Here is a 19,382-nt window from a genome sequence, read left to right on the forward strand (position 1 = left end):
GGACAGACTGGGGCTAATCCAGATTTTTCAGAAGGAAATGACAATACTCCAGTAACTTTGTCCAGAAAACTCAAAAAGAGGGTCAGAAATGACTAATTGAAATTGGGATTTTCAAGGCAGAAAGGAGTGAAGGCCAGAGTCGGGGATGGGAGAAAGTGGGGAAAGGAGCAATGTAGGATGGACCAGGAGGTTGCAGAACTAGAGAAAGTCATATAGGGGAAGGACAGAAAATGCCCAGCCATGAAAGTCCTGGAAATTCAAAGGGCTGCTTTGGGGTGGGAAAAATTGTAATGCCGGATAAACTGAGGCAAGACAGAGATTAGAGGTTTTAATATTTTAATAGTGAAGAAGTTGGACTGGCAGCCATACTAGCTAGCCGTCTTGTATGGGACTCTTATCTCAAAGCATCTAGCCACCATCGAGTAATTCCAGAGACTTTTATAGGGCTCCAGTGATCAGAGAAACAAAGACAAGGGGCAAGGCGGGAGGGCAGGCAGAACACTGGTAGAGTGGAAATTCCAGGAAGGACCACTTTTTAATACTGATAGATTGGGGATGAAGAAGGAAGGATTATAAATTCTGATAAATGGGAAGTGAAAGAGCTAGGAGACAGGAAATCTGGACAGAAGACAATCCCATCTAAGTATTTGAGATAAGCCATTTGGAGTTTTAGGACTCTTTGGCATGTCAAAGTGGCCCCCAGGTAGGGGGGATTGCTACCAGGACACTGAGGCAGAATAATTCAGGGAAACTGAGGCATTACAATACGCCCCATTTAATAGAAATTTAAAATTTATAAGGGGCCTCTGTTTCACAACCATATATGAAACATGGGGAGTGCAAGTGCTTTTTTGACAGAGGAGACTACAGAAAGCCTCACCCCACGCCAAATGCGATGCACGGGTCACACTTTTCAGGGTGAGCCTCAATTCTAAAGCAACCTTCTCACCGTCACACAAGGGATAAGGCCGGGGAACTTTACATAGGGGTAAGGGCCTGGAAAGGTCTGATTGACCATCCGGGCTTCAATGCGAGTAACATTTCACCGCTTTCCTAAGAGGCCTGAGCACTCGCACGTGGGACAGCCCTCGAAGAAAAAAAAAGTGCCTCCAGCTTCCACGCGCTTCCGGTCCTTACACGACATCCGGGATCAGCCCAGAAGGACTCCGGAGCTTCCGGAATCACCAGCGATCCATTCCAGTGATTGCGAGTATGCGTTGAGCCTCGCTTTAGTAAAGAAGTCACGTGAGCTACCCGAGGACCTTCGGGAATTTCCGGAAGTGTTAAGGGGCGTGCCTTCAAGAGGTAGCCTTCTGTAGCCGCCCCACCAGCATTAGGTAGCCGCCGCATAATCGCGAGCCCGGGACTAGACAGCCCACGGTGGCGGCCCGGGACCGGAAGCGGGTACGGATGAGGTCATTTCCGGCGGGTGACGGTGCGGACGGGTCAGAGGCGTAGAGGCGGCGGCAAAATGGCGGCGCCTGAGGAGCGGGACTTAACCCAGGAGCAGACGGAAAAGCTGCTGCAGTTCCAGGTATTGAGAGTCCGAGAGCACACACGTTGCTGAGGGTCCGCAGGGGAGTGCCGTGTCCACCCTCCTTGTGTTGGCAGATGGCAGCACCTGTCAGTCACGGCCCATGGGGACTCCCCCCTCCCTGCAGCCAACTGCCCTCGGATTTCCCGGCCCCTTTCACAGACCCCACCGCGCCCCCTGGATTGGCACCAGCCTGGTCTTTCGCTAGCTCTTGGCCCGGGGTACCGCTGCTCCCCTCACTGTTGCTCTCTATAGGTCTCCGCTCATCTCCTTCCTCCCTGTCCCCTTTCCCCTATTTCTCTCCTCCCCTTCCTACCTTTCCTCTCTCCCCCCCCTTTTTTTCCCTCTCTTCCCCTCCCTCTTGTTTTCTTTCCTCACCTTTTCTCACTTTGCCCCTTTGTCCTTTACTCGCTTTTCCCTTTCCTCTTCACTTCACCCCACTCACTTAGTAACATTCCCCTCCCCCAAGTATTTGGCCCAGTGTTGACAACCCTAACTTCTTAGTGGAATCTACTCTAGTTTACATCCTGAATCTCTCCCTGCTAGTTATCCCTCCTCCGTGGGCTGTAGTGCCGGAAGATTTGTTCTTAAACTGATCACCCAGCTAGTAGCAGCTATAGGCATCTATTATATTTCCAGTGCCCTGACATTATTAGGGTTAACACGGGAGGACCGGGGGAGGGAAGGGTTTCTTTGGAGGTTTATAATAAAGAGGCTGTTTAATTCTGAGCTGAGAACATGAAAGATGGAGGAGTGGGGAAAATGAATGGTATCCATTGATTTTAGGATCGTTTTCTAAAGCTGATAACACATTTTCTTTCTAAATCTTAATAAATAGATTCGTGCCAGGTTAGAGGAATAGAAGCAGGGTGACATTTGCCTAAAGAATTAATCATCTAAAATGATACTTTTAGTGATTTTCTTCCATAAATGTTGTAATTTTTTAAATGTCATTTTTAAAAAATGGAATCTTGGGTAAGAAGTCTATAATTTGCAGTTATAGCTTAGCTGATATAATTCGATGAATATTTAGGTTTGGTAAATAGTTTTTGGTTGTAAAATTAAAATTATATATCCTGAACAGAAATATAATCACAGAAACTTAAATATAATTTGCCTAAAACTTAGTAAGGATTGTATGTAAGCCTGAGTGGGGAAAATTGATGACACAGCAAACAGAAGAAAAAGATTAGCAAACAATGGTCACCTGGTCTCAGCTCTGGACTCAGCTCTGAAGTCACTAACTTCAGTGTTATTTCTTGCTTCATTTAACTTTGGTAAGCCATCTAACCTCTTTTTAGAGGACTATAGAGAGATAATACACCTGAGATACTAAGCGCTTTAAGATGCTGTAAGTTATTTTAAATTATTTTTTACTGTGAATCTTATGTGGTACTATGGAACCTTGAATATGCAATTGACTATGGAAGATAGTAGATATATTCAGTTTGTAGGAGTCTTAGCTGCTGTCAAAATAGTGTCTAGATAAGATAAAGAGCTTTAATTAGGTATAGAGTTTGGATAGTGGCTTTTAGTATAGGATGAACTTGGTTGGAAGCATCATAATTTATTGTTACTGGTCAGGATCAGATTCATCACTTTCTGGTTTGGCTTATCTCTCTCTATTGTAACATTAAGCATGGATATATTTTCCCCCCTGCAGACAGAATGTGCTTGAAAGTCTAAAACAAGATTTAGGACATAATAACTTCATTTGGCACACAATAGGAATAAGCTTCTGGTTTTTTGTTGTTTTGTATAATTTTATTATTTTGAGAAAACGAAAATATTTAGATATCTTAGATTTCTTCCATCCTACTTAAAATGTATGATAATTTTGCATCTTTAAAATATAAAATATCTCCAACAAGTGCTGTTTTATCATACCTTTTTTGTAGGCTTAGGAAGCTAATCCTAAGGTCTGAGTTATATAGCATCATATATGAAAATTATTGCAAAAATCTTTCTTTCTTTTCCTTCACCTCTTTTTCATGTGAACAGAGAAAATGATTATTTAAAGAATTAATATCATAAATATTATCACTGTTAATCTATTTTTTTAAAGGCTACTCTAAAACATTTATGACAAAACCTTTGGGGGAAAAAGATTATAGTTGTTTACTTAGAAGTGCTTATCTAGTCTGACAAAAGTCTCTGATTTAGGATTTAAATTGTGCTAGTTATCAACTTTGTAGGTTTTAAGTCAGGCATATTTGTTGAGCACCTAATTGCTGGATATGTGCCATTTAAGATGCCATTTCAGCATATGGTTTTCTATTTGTGAAAATTAAATCAATTGTATTGCCATTGTATTAACAAAAAAATTAAGCATGTCTTAAGCAAATTCTCATTTGATGAATGCTTACATGTTAAGTTTCTTTGAATTAAAGTGTTAGATGTAATTTGTATTTCTTTGAATGGGACAATTAATACAAGTCATTACTATAGTATTTTGGGTTAGCTTAATGTCATAGTCAGACCCAGTCTTCTCCTTAGTGCAGGAGGCAGGAGAATGCAGGCTAGTCAAAGATAGAATGTCTATCTTCCAGTCCTTCTTAGCCCTTATATACCCTATTGTAATTACATCATTACAGCATACTGATTATTTGTGAAGTAGAGAACCATTACATCATCATACTAAGTACTAAGTATATATGTGAACTAGAGAATCAGTTATCATTAATTCTACTGAGTTAACACCTTATTTCAAGTGTATTTCTCCACAGTTCAGGTCTCTACACATTACATTTAGGAAAAATGTATTCCTTGAAATTGTATTATTTAATGTTATGATAGGTTTTGGTTTTCTGACTAGTATCTTTTTGTCCAGTTTTTACAGCAATAACTTAACACTGTATACAGTTATATAATCATAAATGATTCTTTTGTATATTCTTAATGCACATTTCCCGAAGTACATATATATATTTATATAAAACAAGAAAATTAAATTACTAATGACAAATTTTTATTTTAATATGTGTTTATTAAATGATTGTGTTCTAGGATTCATTTATTATGTTTAGAATCTTAGTATCTATAGCTGATAGGAACCGTAGAACTCATCTTATCCCCTTATTTTGTGAGTTATCATCTTTAAACTAATTCACTTCAATTCCCAAATTTTAGTGATTCTTCCATTGCATTATCTTTTATATCTATTCCCTTGTTTCTAATAGTACGACATAGGATAATATAGGGCCTCGATACCTCTTTACTTGCCTGGACTTTTATTATTCTATCTTAATTGGTCTCACTGTTTCTCTCCTTTTTCAGTCCATTCGCCACAAAGTTGCCAAAGTAATGTCTATGAAACTCCAGTTGTCATTCCCCTTCAGAAAAAGCTCTAGTGGTGTCTTGCTTCTGGGATCATATGCAAATTCCACTTAGTTTTTTAAAGTCCTTTAAAATTTGGCTTCAGCCTATCTTTTCAGTCTTAATGACTCATTACTTCCACAGATAGAACTACCTGCTAATATTTCTCATGTATAGTATTCTATCTCCTATCATCATGCCTTTGCATAGACTTTCCTCAGGCTTGGAATACACTTCTGCATCTCTCAGAGTGCTTATTTCCTCTCAAAGCTCATTTAAATGCTATTTCCTACATGAAAACCTTTTGTGATACCTCTAGGAGCTAGTATCCTTCTCTCCAAAATTTTTCTTTGTAAACTGTGCATATAGTTTGTATTTACTTAATAAGTGTACAATCTCTGATAGAATTTAAGCTCGTTGAGGTCAAGATAATTTTTTTATATTTGTGTCCCCAGCTCCTAACACAGTGCCCAACACAGGTGCTTAAAAAAAATGTATGTCATTGATGTGTAAAACATTTTCTATTCATTTCATTTATTCATCTGATTTTTTTTAAACCATATTAGTCATGTAGGAAATATATCTATTGAAAATTTGCTTTATACAAGTGTATTTTTCTAAGTTCTTAGGCTTCTTTGTGATTTCTGTCTTTTTTTTATTACAGCAAATCAGAAGGTAAAGAAATACTTTCCTCAGAGTCACAATGCTTTGGAGAAAATTCCAACACTATTCTTTTTTCCTCTACCTCCTATTTCACAGGCTTCTGTTAACTATTTGTTAGGTGTAAGATACTGTGATTAATTTTGCATGAGATACATATATAAGACACCATGTCATGATTGATTACTGAAGAGAAGGCAGTGTATTATTAACAGAATGAACATTAGGGGAGGTTTTGACTGGCATTTTTAGAAATCATGGGGATAAAGAGAACAGAAATTTGAGCCATTTTAGGCAATTGTATATACAAGTAAATGTATATGTAGTGAGAAAAGAGCTGAAAACTTAATCTCAAGGAAATCTAGATTTTGGCAATCAAAAATAGTATGAAATAGTGGGAAAGTGATATACTCAGTATCAGATGAACTAGTCTCAACTTTGTTTCTTGTGATTTTGGACAAGTCACTTCATTTCTCTTTTGGCCTCATTTTTCACATCTATAAAATGATATGGGTAGACTGGATGAAATCTGGGGTCTTGTATCAATAAATCTTATAATTCTAAGATTTTGGCCTTTTTGCTATCCTAAATGTTGGAGTTAATGCCTTAATTAGCCTTAAAAAAAGGCTGATATTCAAGGTACAAATATATAACGAAGAGCCACTCTTCAATAGATAAAATGGTCACGGGTATATAAGCTTCAAATTAACATAGCTTTTTTTTTTTTTAAAGATTCATTGCTGAATATTTCCCTCCTTTTCTCCTACCCAGCAAATCATTTCTTATTACAAAGATTAAAAAAAGAGATATGAACAAATTTTTCTCCAAAAATTTAAAGTAGCAATTATGTGATTAACATGCTCCAAATAACAAATATAAACTAATACAATTTTGAAGTTTCACTAAAACTTCTGCAAATTGGCAAAGATGGAAGAAAAGAAAATGAAGGATTGTGGAAAAACAGGTATGCTGATTCACATCTATGTGAACAGCTATGAAATGGTCTGACCATTTTGGCTATCAATTTTGAATTGTGCAAGAAAAATGACTAAATTTTTCTTGCTGTTTGACACAATAACCCTACTACTGGGGAAATACCCTATGGAGATCAAAGACAGAAACAAATTTGCAATACAGATTGAATTTTGAAAGTAAGCTCCATCTCCGAAGAAAGTAGTATTTTCAGTAATCTTTAGAGAGCAAGCTTCCAGAAGAGGGTATCACATTAAGTCTTAAAAAATGAAAATTTGTTAGAATGGCATTTTGCACTAAGTAAAAACTGTATTAAAGGGTTCCACTAGATGGCCTTATTGCTCTAAATATGTGTGATTCTACATCAATTTAAGTATGCAGGAGTCATTTCATATCGACTAGAGCAGCCCATTGTTAAGTTTCTCTCCTCAGATATGAGTAAATGCTACTAACTAGGGTTTGATTTGTTTTGTTCATGGGCTAGACTTGAGAAAGTGATATAGAAAATATTAATTAAAAGATTAAACTTTTCCTTGGAGAGCTGATTGTTAAACATTTGTAAGTATTCCCCAGTCCCTAAGCTTTCCTTTTCTATATTACAATAACCCAGGTTTAATCGAGTTGTGTATGGAAAGAATGGATAAAGCTGTGAAGCATTATTTATTTCTAATATGGTTAAGCTTGACAAATTAAAGTTAGTTGTTGAGCCAGTAACTTGATAGAAAACATATTCCAACTCTTTGAGGAAAACAGGCTATTTTTTTTCTTTCATTAGGATCTTTATGGTCCTTAGCATTTTCTGGCACTTCACATGTATCCCTCTTATTACTCCGGTGATGCTAGTATTGTGAAACTATTATACTATCCCTGTTTATTGTTTCAGTTGTGCTATGACTAGGTACTCACTATAATTTTTTATAAGGCATGGATAACGTTTAAAGATTAAACCCCTGAAGAAAGTTATAATTTGAGAGATACCAACTCTTAATGTCCATTTGAAACTGAGGTTTATGGTCATATACGCAGAAAGGAATAGAATAAGATAGATGAACATCTGCTGCTGCTATTGTTAGTGTTTAAGGTTCGGAATTTTCATGTCATGGACGCATTTAATTTTGTCACATAGGCCTATTCTGTTCAAATAAAACAATCTTGGTAAGCTATAAGAAGATAGTATAGTACCTATAATGGTATCATAGATTGTGTGATGTGTACATGAGAACAGTAAATATTGGAGAACCTACTGTGATGGATTTGAAGCAGCCTAGGGATTACCTCATGATTATCAGCAGTCAGATTACTGGTAATAAGATTATTTCACAGATTACTAGATGGCAGAAGACCATATTTTGTCATCATTGCCTGTGAGTTCTGGAAAAATGAGACAAATGGATATTGTAGTAGAAAAAATATACTAGAATTTTGTCTGGAGGCGTATGTTGTTAGTCTCTATCATTAACTACCTGTGTTACCTTTAGCAAATTACTCAACTCCTATAGACTTTGGTCTTTGAAAATAAGAATTTTGGATTAGATAATCTCTAAGGTTATGGACTAGATAATTTCTAAGATTAATTCTACTTTTAACATTGTATGATTCCATTATTTATATTTTTCCTCTTCAGTAGGAAGTAGATTGATCTAAGATTCCTTTCCTATTAAAAAAAAAAATTCCAATAATGGAAGATTACAGTTTCCAAAGAATTCATTCTTAATTGAGTAGTAGTATCTTGTTGAAAGTTTCTAAAGTCTGTTGTAAATGATCCAAATGATTTTGGGAAACAAATAATTAAACGGAAGTAATGAAAGTGAAACTTAGTGTAAGGGCCATAATGTAGGTCAGTGTCTGTTCTTAGACAGATTTCTGGGACCCAGTTGTTTATGCCTAATAGGCATAAACTTATATAGTTTAATTAGCCCAAGCTCTGCTGAACTATGTTTCCAACTGTCTACTCTAGCCATCTTTTTGGAATTTTTAGCCACTGTAATCTGGACTACTGGCTCTCCAAAGACCATGCCCTGAAGCACTTAGTCCTACTCAATTCTTGAATTGTCTTATTGGGGTTCAATTATCCATTCCTTCTCTCTTATATCTAAACATGCCAGTTTCTCCAACCCTTTCATGGGAATGCTATTAAGATATTACTATTACATGTGAAAAAAAAATCAAACTATCCTATGTTCCTATTTACCAATTCTTTGGCTTCCTAGGCCAAAACATTCTGCCCTGAGCACTATTTTCTTATAGTTGTTTCCCTGTTAGAATATAAAGTCTTTGTTGGCAAGGGCTGTCGTAATTTTGTGACTTGTGACTCTAGCACTTATAATGTTGCTTGGCCCATAATAAATACTTAAATGTTTTTCATTTATTCACTTATTTCCAAGGGGACTTGAAAGTAATACTAGCTCTGCTACTATACACTCTCAATTAGAAAGGCTTTGTTTTCCCATTTTGAAAAGCAAAGCCCTCTCTAAGATAAACCAGAGAGAACAAAGTTATTTTGCCCATGTCAGGTTTCTGAGTTTTAAGTGAAAATGAGAAACATGAAAAGTTGGAGCATTTTCAGGTAGCAAATTAAAGCCTGTGTGCCAGCTGAAATTTGGAAAATGTTTCTTTTTCATTTGAGATTTGAAACTTATCCTTTAGTCTCTCATGAGCAAGGTATATTTGGGTAGTACTGTATAACTCTTCTAAATAATCTGATTTCTTAGAAATGCTGTGGGTTGTATATATGGTATCTTGTTATATTTAAGGTATGAATACTGTTGATCTGAGTAATAGACAAGGTAGCAACAAATTGAAACAAAAGAATGATCGTGCATGAAATTGTCAAATTATTATTTAGTGATGTATGTAACCTTCAATAGCACCATTCTCTTGACTTCTCTCCTCCCTCATTTAAACTCTTCCATATTTTTTTGATGTCATGACTATATCTCTTAGGGTTGGGGTAAAGATATTTTACTGATGTCATGTTCTACATTATTGTGACATGGAGCTGTGCCATTTGGCAAAGCTTCCACAAAGTGTACCAAGCTTGAAAGATTTCACATACAAGCCTGGCATATTGTCTGAGGATTGTAAAGGGCTGAAACTCTTGAGTTGATGCACTTAAGGCTAACTACCGATTGGACAATACTCTATTAGCATATGCTTGGAAAATGGCCCTTCCCACTATTCTGTGCTGGTTTAATCTTTTGGTGCATATAGAGAATTGTAGAAAGGATTAGGGGGTGGAATAAGACAAGCCAGAGTCACTTGGGCGATGGAAGTGGAAAAGACTGGTCAACAGAGATCCTGTGTCCATTCTCTTCACTTTTACCCCTAAAGACCAAGAATAAAGACCAACGACTTTTGCTTATCCTGACTCTAGATGATTCTAAGGTATCCAGGACACTAACTCAGTTTTCACAGAGGACCAGCTTAACCAGATTGGAAAAACTTAACACAATTTGACTACAAGATTTGATGACTTTTTTTAACTGACTCTTGATACAGATAAATTGACCCACCTGCATTGGTGGAAGGGGTCCCACATTTATTTATTTATTTATTTGTTTGTTCTGGTAGATTTATTTATTTTTAATATATATTACTTTATGAATGGTTGGGAGAGAAAAAATCAGAGCAAAATGGAAAAACCAATGGAAAAAAGAGAAAAAAATATAGAAAAAAGAAGTGAACATAGCATGTATTGACTTACATTCAGTCTCCTTAGTTCTTTTAATGGATTCATATGGCATTTTCTGTCCAAAGTCTATTGAGATTGCTTTGGAGATCTCCTATATTTATGAAAATGTCAGGTGATTCTTGATGTATTTTATTTTAGTAAGTGTATCTATTCTGATGATTTTTTTCTTGACTCTTTATCAATTCAGTTATCTTAACCATATTTGTATTTTTCATGCCAATTTCTTATGGCATAATAATATTCTATTATGTCCATGTGCCAAAATTGTTTTGCTATTTCTTGATCTTTGAAGACATAAGTGGTTTATAACAATTTTGTTTTAATAAGAATAAAAGTTTGGTAAGTATTTTTATATAAGAACATTCTTAGGATGTACTCCTTTTGTAGAGCCAACCATTGCATTAAAAGGTTGTGAACCCTTAAATATTTTTTCCAAAAAAAATCAGTATTTTATTTAGTAGTATGCTAATGTGCTTTTTTTCTTCATAGTCTCACTAACCTTGGTTCTTTTACTTTTTTTCCAGGTTTAGTCAAATCCCTCCCTTTCCTCTAATTCCAACCCCCTGCATTTTGCAGGTGAGGAAACTAAGATCCAAAATGATTTGCCCTTCAAGGCATAAATAAGCAATAAAACCCAAGTCTTACTACTTTGCCAAGTACTCTTTATAGTATGTAGTATATAGTTGTAGAACAGTTTCTCTGAAGGTTAACCAGATTGTTTGTTGCTTCTAGTACTTTTCCTTTTATTTGTGAAATCAGAAAAATTCAAAAATTTTTTTTCTTTAATAAAGACTCTTTTGAACTACTTGCAATCACAGAATTTGAGAGTTGGTAGAAACCTCAATGGCGGTCATGTACAATTCACACATGAAGGGAATTCCCACTGGGGATATACAGGTCATCCAACCTTTGTTTAAATCATTCCAATGAGGTGAAAAATACCAACTCTCTAGGAGTCTGTCCCCTTTTGGGCAGCTCTCAGTATTAGAAACTTTTTCCTGATATCAAACCCTTAATATTTCTCTTTGCAGTTTCCACCCATTGTTTCTGGTTGTATCTTTAAGGTCATAATACAACAATTCTAATCCTGCTTCATGTGGCAACCTTTATGTACTTGAAACCAGCTACCATGTCCCTCTTGAGTCTTTTCTTTTGTGGATTCAATATGACATGTAGTTCCTTCAAATATGAAATTAGTTTTTTCAGTCAGTTGCCATGTGATATACTTGACACTTCATCTTTTCTCTGTTCACTTCAACTTGTCAGTTCCCCTAAATTATAGTTTCTTGAATTAATGACAGTTCTCTGGGTAGGATTATGAAGGATTGCATAGTGTTTTGGACTATCACTTCTTTCTTCCTTAAACAACTTCTCTCAATGCAGCTCATGAATGCATTTATCTTTTTTGCTATCAGATTGAATTCATATTGAGTTTATGGTACATAATAGCATACCCCTCCAATTCTCATCTTTCAGAATAACTGTTCTCTAACCATACTACTTCCATTTTGTCCTTTGAGGATAAAAATCAAATATAGAATGGAGGAGGCATAGGTTCATATAAATAATCTTTTTTGTTCTTTATATGTTGAAAATATCATCTAAGTTCATAAAAAATGATCAATGAACTTGTTATATAATTTTAAAACATAGCAACAAAAATTTGTTCCCTTTTGAACTTTTTTTGGTCAGTTAATGTTTTAAAGGATTTAAGTTCTTTCTAGCTTTAAATTCAGTGGGGACCCTTATATTGATTTCTTTACAATACTCATGATATCATCTTCAAAAAGACCATTATTAAAATAATTGCAGTTATATATCAACATCAGTGTCCAAGACAAGAACTGTTCAAATGAAAAATCAGGGTATAAGTTGATATTTGGTATCTTTAGTATAAAGGTAGATATTAGGAAAATGATGACAAAAATGTTGGAAAACATGGCTATGAGTAATAATTGAAAGTAGCAATAGACTAAAAAGAAGCATTACACTTATGATGTTTTCTTTGAGAATAGAGTCAGAAGGCACTTTATCAGAACAGGACCAAATAATTTCACAAAGATTGAAATTGATTAGATTTTGAGAGACAGGAAACAGCTTATTGCTTATTGTGGAAGTTATTTCTGAATCAGCTTTCTGTGTATAGTCAGACCATCAATTGTTAGAACAAAGGACATAATTAATACCAAATTAGAATTAAAGAGAAGATAACAGTGAAAGCAGTGCTAATGACCTCTTTAAGTCCATTGACTTAAAAATGGGAAATGATTGAGGGACAGTTTAACCACATCAGTGATAGTGATTTCAAACATTTTAAACAGATCAATTGCTATTTCAAGGAGACCAAAGAGATAATATTTCAGCCCACGAACACTTGGATTTGCCAAACAGACTGATTGATAATAATATAAATTGCAAGAATAAAATTTAGGATATAAAAATTTTTATAGGATAGGCAAAATTTTATGTCAAATGAATATGAGCAGTATCATCTCATAAAATAGAAAGAATCAGAAATTTTGGTAAGGTATCTGATACTACAAAGCTATCCTAGTCTGTGTCTGTTGCCTGAAGAAGTGGAAATGACACTGAGGAAAACAAAGATGGAAAACCAAAAGTGATTCTAGGCGCACAGTTCATTCTGGGTTATTTTGACATCACTGAGGGATCATCTTCATGCATATGAAAGAGGAATATGCCAGAGGTGAAGACAAAATTGACAGTATTACCAACTGCTGAAGAGGGATCTAGGTGGTACAGCCGATAGAATGCTGAAGTTATAGAAAGATAGAAGGGATTAGCATCCTATTAGCTCTGGAATTCAGAAAATAGAAGAGGAGAGAAACTCAGCTTTTTTAGTCCTATTGCCTGAAATCTTTTAAAATAATTTTAACTTTCTCCTTCTTCCTTCTTCCCTTTTCCTAAAAATCTCGACACTCCAGAGCAAATTTTATGCTAGTTCAAGTTCTTTTGGTTTAGGCCAGTAGGTAATAAAATTGTCTGCTTTTGACTTTGCCCTTTGTTTTATCGTTTGATTAAGGGTGGGAGTGACTAAAAAATCTGTATAAAGTGGTAATAAAGTAGTAGAAGTAATATGGAGTAGAAATATGAAATAGACTTAGAGTGCATAATTGTAAAAGAATATTATAAAAATAGTATAATAGAGATTTAGTTCATGACATGGGGCAACTATGCTTGCCATCTATCACAAGTTACAAAGATATGTCATTTTTCATGTGAAACAGCTTACAGGCTCAAACCAGTATCCAATAGGCATGGCAGAATCATAGGTGATTGAACAATTTGCTTGGGGGGGACATGACTTTAAAAGTCATGTCCTTTTAAAGTTTCTGGGGAAATGGAGGAGTTGGGGAGCGGGGGCAGGATCTAGGGAATAACAAGGAAGTGGTATTTCTAGTATTCTAAAGACAATCTGGGAAAACTAAGTTCCCATCCAGGCTGTCTAAAATATGCTAATTAAGACAGTCTGGGAAAACTTTAGCTCTCATCATGATTGACAGTAGGAATGAGATGGGCTACTTTTGGCAATTCCTAAGAATAAAGTAAGCCAGAGTTTACATCATTTATGGATTGATACTTACTTTAGAATTATTACCTGTGGAATATTCATGAAAATGCTAAAAACCCATTTATTAATTTTTCTTATTTATGATTCTTTAAAAAAATTTGGGAGAGAATTTAAAGCCGGGGTCTGAGGTAAAGTGGTCTGCTTGCTACTTCTCTTGTTGGAGTATAGTTAGCTAAGGATTGATGTTTAGGTGACACAGAAGTTCTTGCTTTCATAGATCTTTCAATCTAATAGTGGGAATAACACAGATTATTCTTTCACGATAAGAGGATTGAATTGGAAACATGCTTCCTAACGCAGAAAGTCCTTACTACTATGTCAGCAGAGAAAGCTTTCTGGAGGAGATAGCATTTGAGTTGATAAAACAGGTTTAAATTCATCAGGAGGAGAGGCAGGAATACATGTTAGTATAGTTACCAGAAACAGTATAGTTTGAACAAAGATATAGATCTTTGAAATATTGAAAGTAGTAGCTTGCTATATTAAAATTAATAACTTTTTTGTACAATGTATCTTACAGGGTTGTGATTTTTAAATTGTTAAAGCACTGTGAATTACTTTGATATGTTTCTAATCATCCCTAGGGGATAAAATACTCATCATTTTTTTCAATGTAGTAACTTGACTTTATTTCTTGTTCTTTAGGATTTGACTGGTATCGAGTCTATGGATCAATGTCGTCATACCCTGGAACAACACAACTGGAACATAGAGGTACACTGACTGGACACTCTTGGGCAGGTTTTTTTCTTTTCTAGTCTTATGAAGAATCAAAAAACACTTATCTCTGTAATGCCTTCCTTATTGCCTTATTTATTCTTTTTTCCCCACTTGGTAATGACTTCTATATTCTTAATTCAATAAACATTTTTAAAATATTTTTTTCCAAGACATTCTGCTTGGTGATAAGACATATGAAAGTAGTAATTAAATCAAACAATTAAAATTAGTCCCTTTTCCTCTTAGAACGTTCATATTTACTTATACAGAGAATTATCCATATATAATGAGTATAATATAAGAATATTATAAAAGTAGTGGATAGAAAAAATATAAGAAAATGTGAGGAAGAAAGGGAGTTTCAAACTAGGGGCACTTAAGTATGATTTCATTGAGAAGCTAGCATCATTATAGTGTCTTGAAGAAACAAAATAATTTTAACAGATATAGTTAGGAAGAAAGAATATTCCAATATGAAAAGGAATTAAAATTGGAAGACACCTAATAGTAGAGTTTAGTGGAATGAAAGAGAATATCAAATGGAAGTAGTCTAAAGTAAGAATGAAAAAGTAATAAGGGCACCAGATTGTGGAAGATCTTAATTTTCTGGCTAAGGGGTCAGTCTTTATTTTATCTTAGAGGCAGTATAGGGAATCAATGAAGATTTTTAGGTAAGGAAATTATATAGATTGAGGAATAAGGAAGTTTTGATAGTGATGTTTTGCTCTACTTGTAAAGGATGGATTAGAGAGAGCAAAGTCTGGTGCTAGTAAGACTGGTTGGAGTCTGTTAAAATAATTTATGTAAGAGAAGTTCCCAAGCTAAATTAACTTGGTGACAATGTAATTGGAGAAGGGAAAAGGGAATAGATGGAAAATATGGTAGAAGTAGAATTAATAGGACTGTCACTTGATTTAGAAATGTGTTTAAGGAAAATGAGAAAGTCAAAGATGATTTAAGGTTTTCAACCTAGGGGACAGTAAGAATAGTAGTGCTTTTTGGTAGGAACTGCAAAGTTATTGGTAGGAGAAGGCTTTGAGGAAATAATAATGCTTTCAGTTTAGAATATGATAAATTTCATGGGTTTTTGGGACATCCAGGTGGAGACTTCGAGCCGGAAGTTGGACATGTAAGATGAGAGCTTTAAGGAGAAGAAAACTGGATATATAGATTTGAAATTCATCTGCATAGAATTGATCCCATCTTAATGGATGAAATTACGAGGGGAGAGGATAAGTTGAGTCCAAAGCTTTGGAAAACAGCTTTACATTAGGGGTGGAAAGAGAGGGAAAATAAATCAGTTAAGTTACCAGAATGTATTGATCAGACAAGTTGAAGCTTTCATGGTAGCTGAGGGATGAAAAAGGGAAGATATTGGTTAACTGCATTATATGCCACAGAAATATCAAGAAGAATAAAGCCTAGGAAAAAACAATTAAGAAGATACTGATGAAGTAGATGGAACCTAGAAGATCAATAAAAAAAGCACCTAAAGGTCCTTGAAAACTAATTAATTGTAGTAACCAATTTGGGTTTCAGAGATCACATTAAGAAACATACTTCTTTTCTCTTAATAAAGAAGACAGTGGAAATACAGTGATAAGCAGTACTACTGGAGTCAGAGAGCATGGATTTATTATTTTACTTATGACTTTTACTTCCTTTGTAATCTTGGGCAAATCAACTTGACCACTCAAGTTCCTCACTGGCAAAATAAGGGAATTGGACTAGATGGCCTATAAGATCCTTTCCACTTCTGTGTCGAGTATTGCATAAGTTGTCAGATATTCCCTCCTTGTGTTGGTTGTTTTTTATCAATTTTTTTTTTTTTTGATGTTATAAGAAACAGTTCAATATGGGAAGTAGGAAAGGGATATAAAAACAATCAGTATAATTTTTTTTAAAGGCTATGGTTGACTATAGAGCTGAGAATACCAGTTAAGTAGTGGAATCAAAAACCAAATGGTAAGATACTAAGTGGACCATTGCCATGAAAACTATTCTTGCTCTCAGGAACTCACGACTTAATTAGAGAAACCTATATGAGGATTCAGCTGAAAGATAGATGGTAAGTTCTAGAGGTCTTTAGAGTATATCATGATCAGATGACAAAAGAATATCCAGATGTCCAGAATTTTAGAGAGTGTAATACAGTTGGAAAAGCCTAATAGTTTTCCATCTTAATTGGAAGCATTGTAGTTGTTGATTCTTTGTTTATCTGTGCATTGTGAGCAGCCATTATAAGCAGACAAGACGGTTGGAGCTGGAAGAGCCTTCACTTTGGGGAAGAAGAGGGAAGGATGGGTCTGAGGATCCAAGTGGGAGAGTGAAGTGGGATGTGTGTATGGGGGATTCTCAAACAGGGATGAGAATGTGAAGTAGCATCATCCATATAACAGGTGAGAGAAAGAAAGGAGTGGAAGAGCTCCTTCTAGTACTTTCTTAGTTCTTCGCTGCTGGATCTCCAATAGGCTGGAAATCCTAGGAAAACTAATCTCTGTGAGGGAAGGACACCTGTTTTATCTATATTTTATGCCTACCACAGTGTTTTGCATATAATAAATGGTCAATACATATTTACTGAATACATGGATTTTTTTAAAATTAGGTTTCTAGTCTCTAAAGATAAAGGCAATAGTTCTAGAGGATGAGAAGAACAGAAATTTTTGACAAAAATCATATAATAGTTGCCTAGGTGCAAGGTAAACATGAACTTGTTTAAATTGTGAAGACGAGTCCTCCAGTTTAATTGAATTCTTATTCTTGCACCATAACTATTTCTTACAAAACTCCATTTATTTATTTTCAAAATATTTGCATGGATAATTTTTCAATATTGACCCTTGCAAAACCTTGTTTTCCAAATTTTCCCCTACTCCCTCCCCTAGATTGCAAGTAATCCATTATGTGTTAAAACATGCAATTCTTTTATACATATTTCTACAATTATCATGTTACACAAGAAAAATCAGATCAAAAAAGAAAAAAAATGAGAAAGAAAACAAATAAATGTAAGCAAACAACAACAAAGAGAGTGAAAATACTATGTTGGTCCTCAAAATTTTAACTTAGAAGTTAAAGAGGTGCTAATGTCCCAAAATAGAAATAGGTCTAAAAATGACTTAGATCAGTGGTGTCAAATTCAGATAGAATCAGATGCCTGCAAGCTGAATATTGACCTAGAAAATGACAAATTAACATTATCTCTGTTGTATTTTTATTTTGCAAAAAATTTCCATGTTACATTTTAATCTGGTGGCCAATACTTGGAAATTCTGCTTGCCATTGGATTAGATCACCAGTTACGAGTGTGGAATGTGATTTGTGAACTTAAGGAGTCCAGATGTTTGAATATCAATTGTCAATCAACATTTATTAAGTATTTTACTCTATGCCAGACAATGTACTAGGGTCTCAGAACACAAAGACAAAAGTGAAACTGTTCTTGCCCAAAAGAGCTTATATTGTATCTATAACCCCAAATTTTTGAAGTCTTATGATAGATATTGATATATCTTAACTCTTAATTTCAAGGACTGTATCACTGTACTAAGTGGACCATTGGCCTAAACCCAGCAAATCTTTTCTTATTTGTTTATATTGGCTTAAAGTTTTCTTCCTTATCCTCAAGAGTTCTTCAAAAATCATTCCCACATTATTTAAAGTCTTACACTAGTATAGTCTCTTTATCTATAGTCATTTGCTTTAGCTGTTCTAATCATACTAGTAAACTGCATATTCCATTCATTATTGAAAACCATTATGTGCTTAGCATTATACTTTGCCCTGTGAACCCTTAAGTAAGTTTAAGTTGAGATTCCTACCCTTAGGAAGTTTACTTACCAAATGGCTTCATAAAGGAGGTGAGATTTAAGTTGATTAACATGTAATGATGTAGTGGGGAAAGTGCTGGATTTGAAGTCAGGAAAATAGTAACTACAATGACCATAGGCAAAGCATTTAACATCTCTGAGCTTCATCTAAAAACTTAAAAGAGAGTTGTAGAATCTACATTGGTTGAGGAAATTTCCATACACACACAAAAAAAGTGTACTTGACATTTTGACATAATTAGAAAGAAGGGTGAAAATAATTTTGAGTAGGGAAGATATTATGAATAAAAACTCAATAGTGGTCCTAAACAGACCCATGCTGCAGGAAAAAAAAAATGTGGACCCGAATATGGAAGCATTTGGATGACAGCTAGAAGGACTTTTTACTGGAGGCATTGGAGAGCCATTGATAGTTTTTAAGAAGGGTGGGTCAGCTAACATAAAAGACCTATGAAGAAGCAGAGAGTTATTGGATAAAGGGATTAAAGCCAAGTTTAAGATATTCTATAGTTTCTATATTGAGACATTGGCAAAAGTGGTATCTGTGATAGACTTGACTGTTCTCAACAATGTGCTGATTCAAGGCAATTCCAGTAGGCTTAGGATAGAAAATGCCATCCATAAACAATGAGAAAACTGTAGAGACTGACTGTGTGGAATAAAGCTTACTCTTTTCATTTTTTTTTCTTATGATTTTTTTTTCCCCTTGTGATCTGGTTTTTCTTGTACAACATGACAAATACAGAAATATGTTTTAAAAAATTGCACTTAACCTATACTTGCTGTGTTAAGGGAGGGAGAAAAATTTGGTACACATAAAAATCTTAATAAAAATGTTGAAAATTATCTTTACATGTATTTGGAAAATAAATGCTATTGAAAATCAATTTTAAAAATTAAAAGTAATATCTGTAATAGCAATAGTTAATGCTGCCTGACTAATTTGGTGAAATATATGTTCCTTATAACAATTTGAAGTTCAAATGTAATTTTTTTTGTCTTTTCATTTAATATTTCCCCCAGTTACTTGTAAAAGCAGTTTTTAAAATTCATTTAAAAATTTTTTTT

The 19,382-nt window shown here is 34.8% G+C and overlaps 1 protein-coding gene across 5 annotated transcripts in view; it reads left to right on the plus strand.

The window, feature by feature from the left end:
- The first annotated feature begins 1,316 nt into the window (after positions 1-1,316).
- The window catches only part of FAF2 (Fas associated factor family member 2), a 77,672-nt gene continuing 59,606 nt past the window's right edge, over positions 1,317-19,382 (plus strand). The window contains exons 1-2 of one of the 5 annotated variants that reach the window (XM_051978992.1): positions 1,317-1,534; positions 14,407-14,475. In XM_051978992.1, the coding sequence (XP_051834952.1) occupies positions 1,472-1,534; positions 14,407-14,475 (132 nt within the window). In that variant the 5' untranslated portion in view covers positions 1,317-1,471. Of the gene's footprint in view, positions 1,535-2,816; positions 2,886-14,406; positions 14,476-19,382 lie in introns of those variants that run through there. The other 4 variants (XM_051978993.1, XM_051978995.1, XM_051978994.1 and 1 more) reach the window with 4 other exon arrangements.

This window comes from Antechinus flavipes, chromosome 2, assembly GCF_016432865.1.
Source record: "Antechinus flavipes isolate AdamAnt ecotype Samford, QLD, Australia chromosome 2, AdamAnt_v2, whole genome shotgun sequence".
In the NCBI taxonomy this organism is placed as follows: domain Eukaryota; kingdom Metazoa; phylum Chordata; class Mammalia; order Dasyuromorphia; family Dasyuridae; genus Antechinus; species Antechinus flavipes.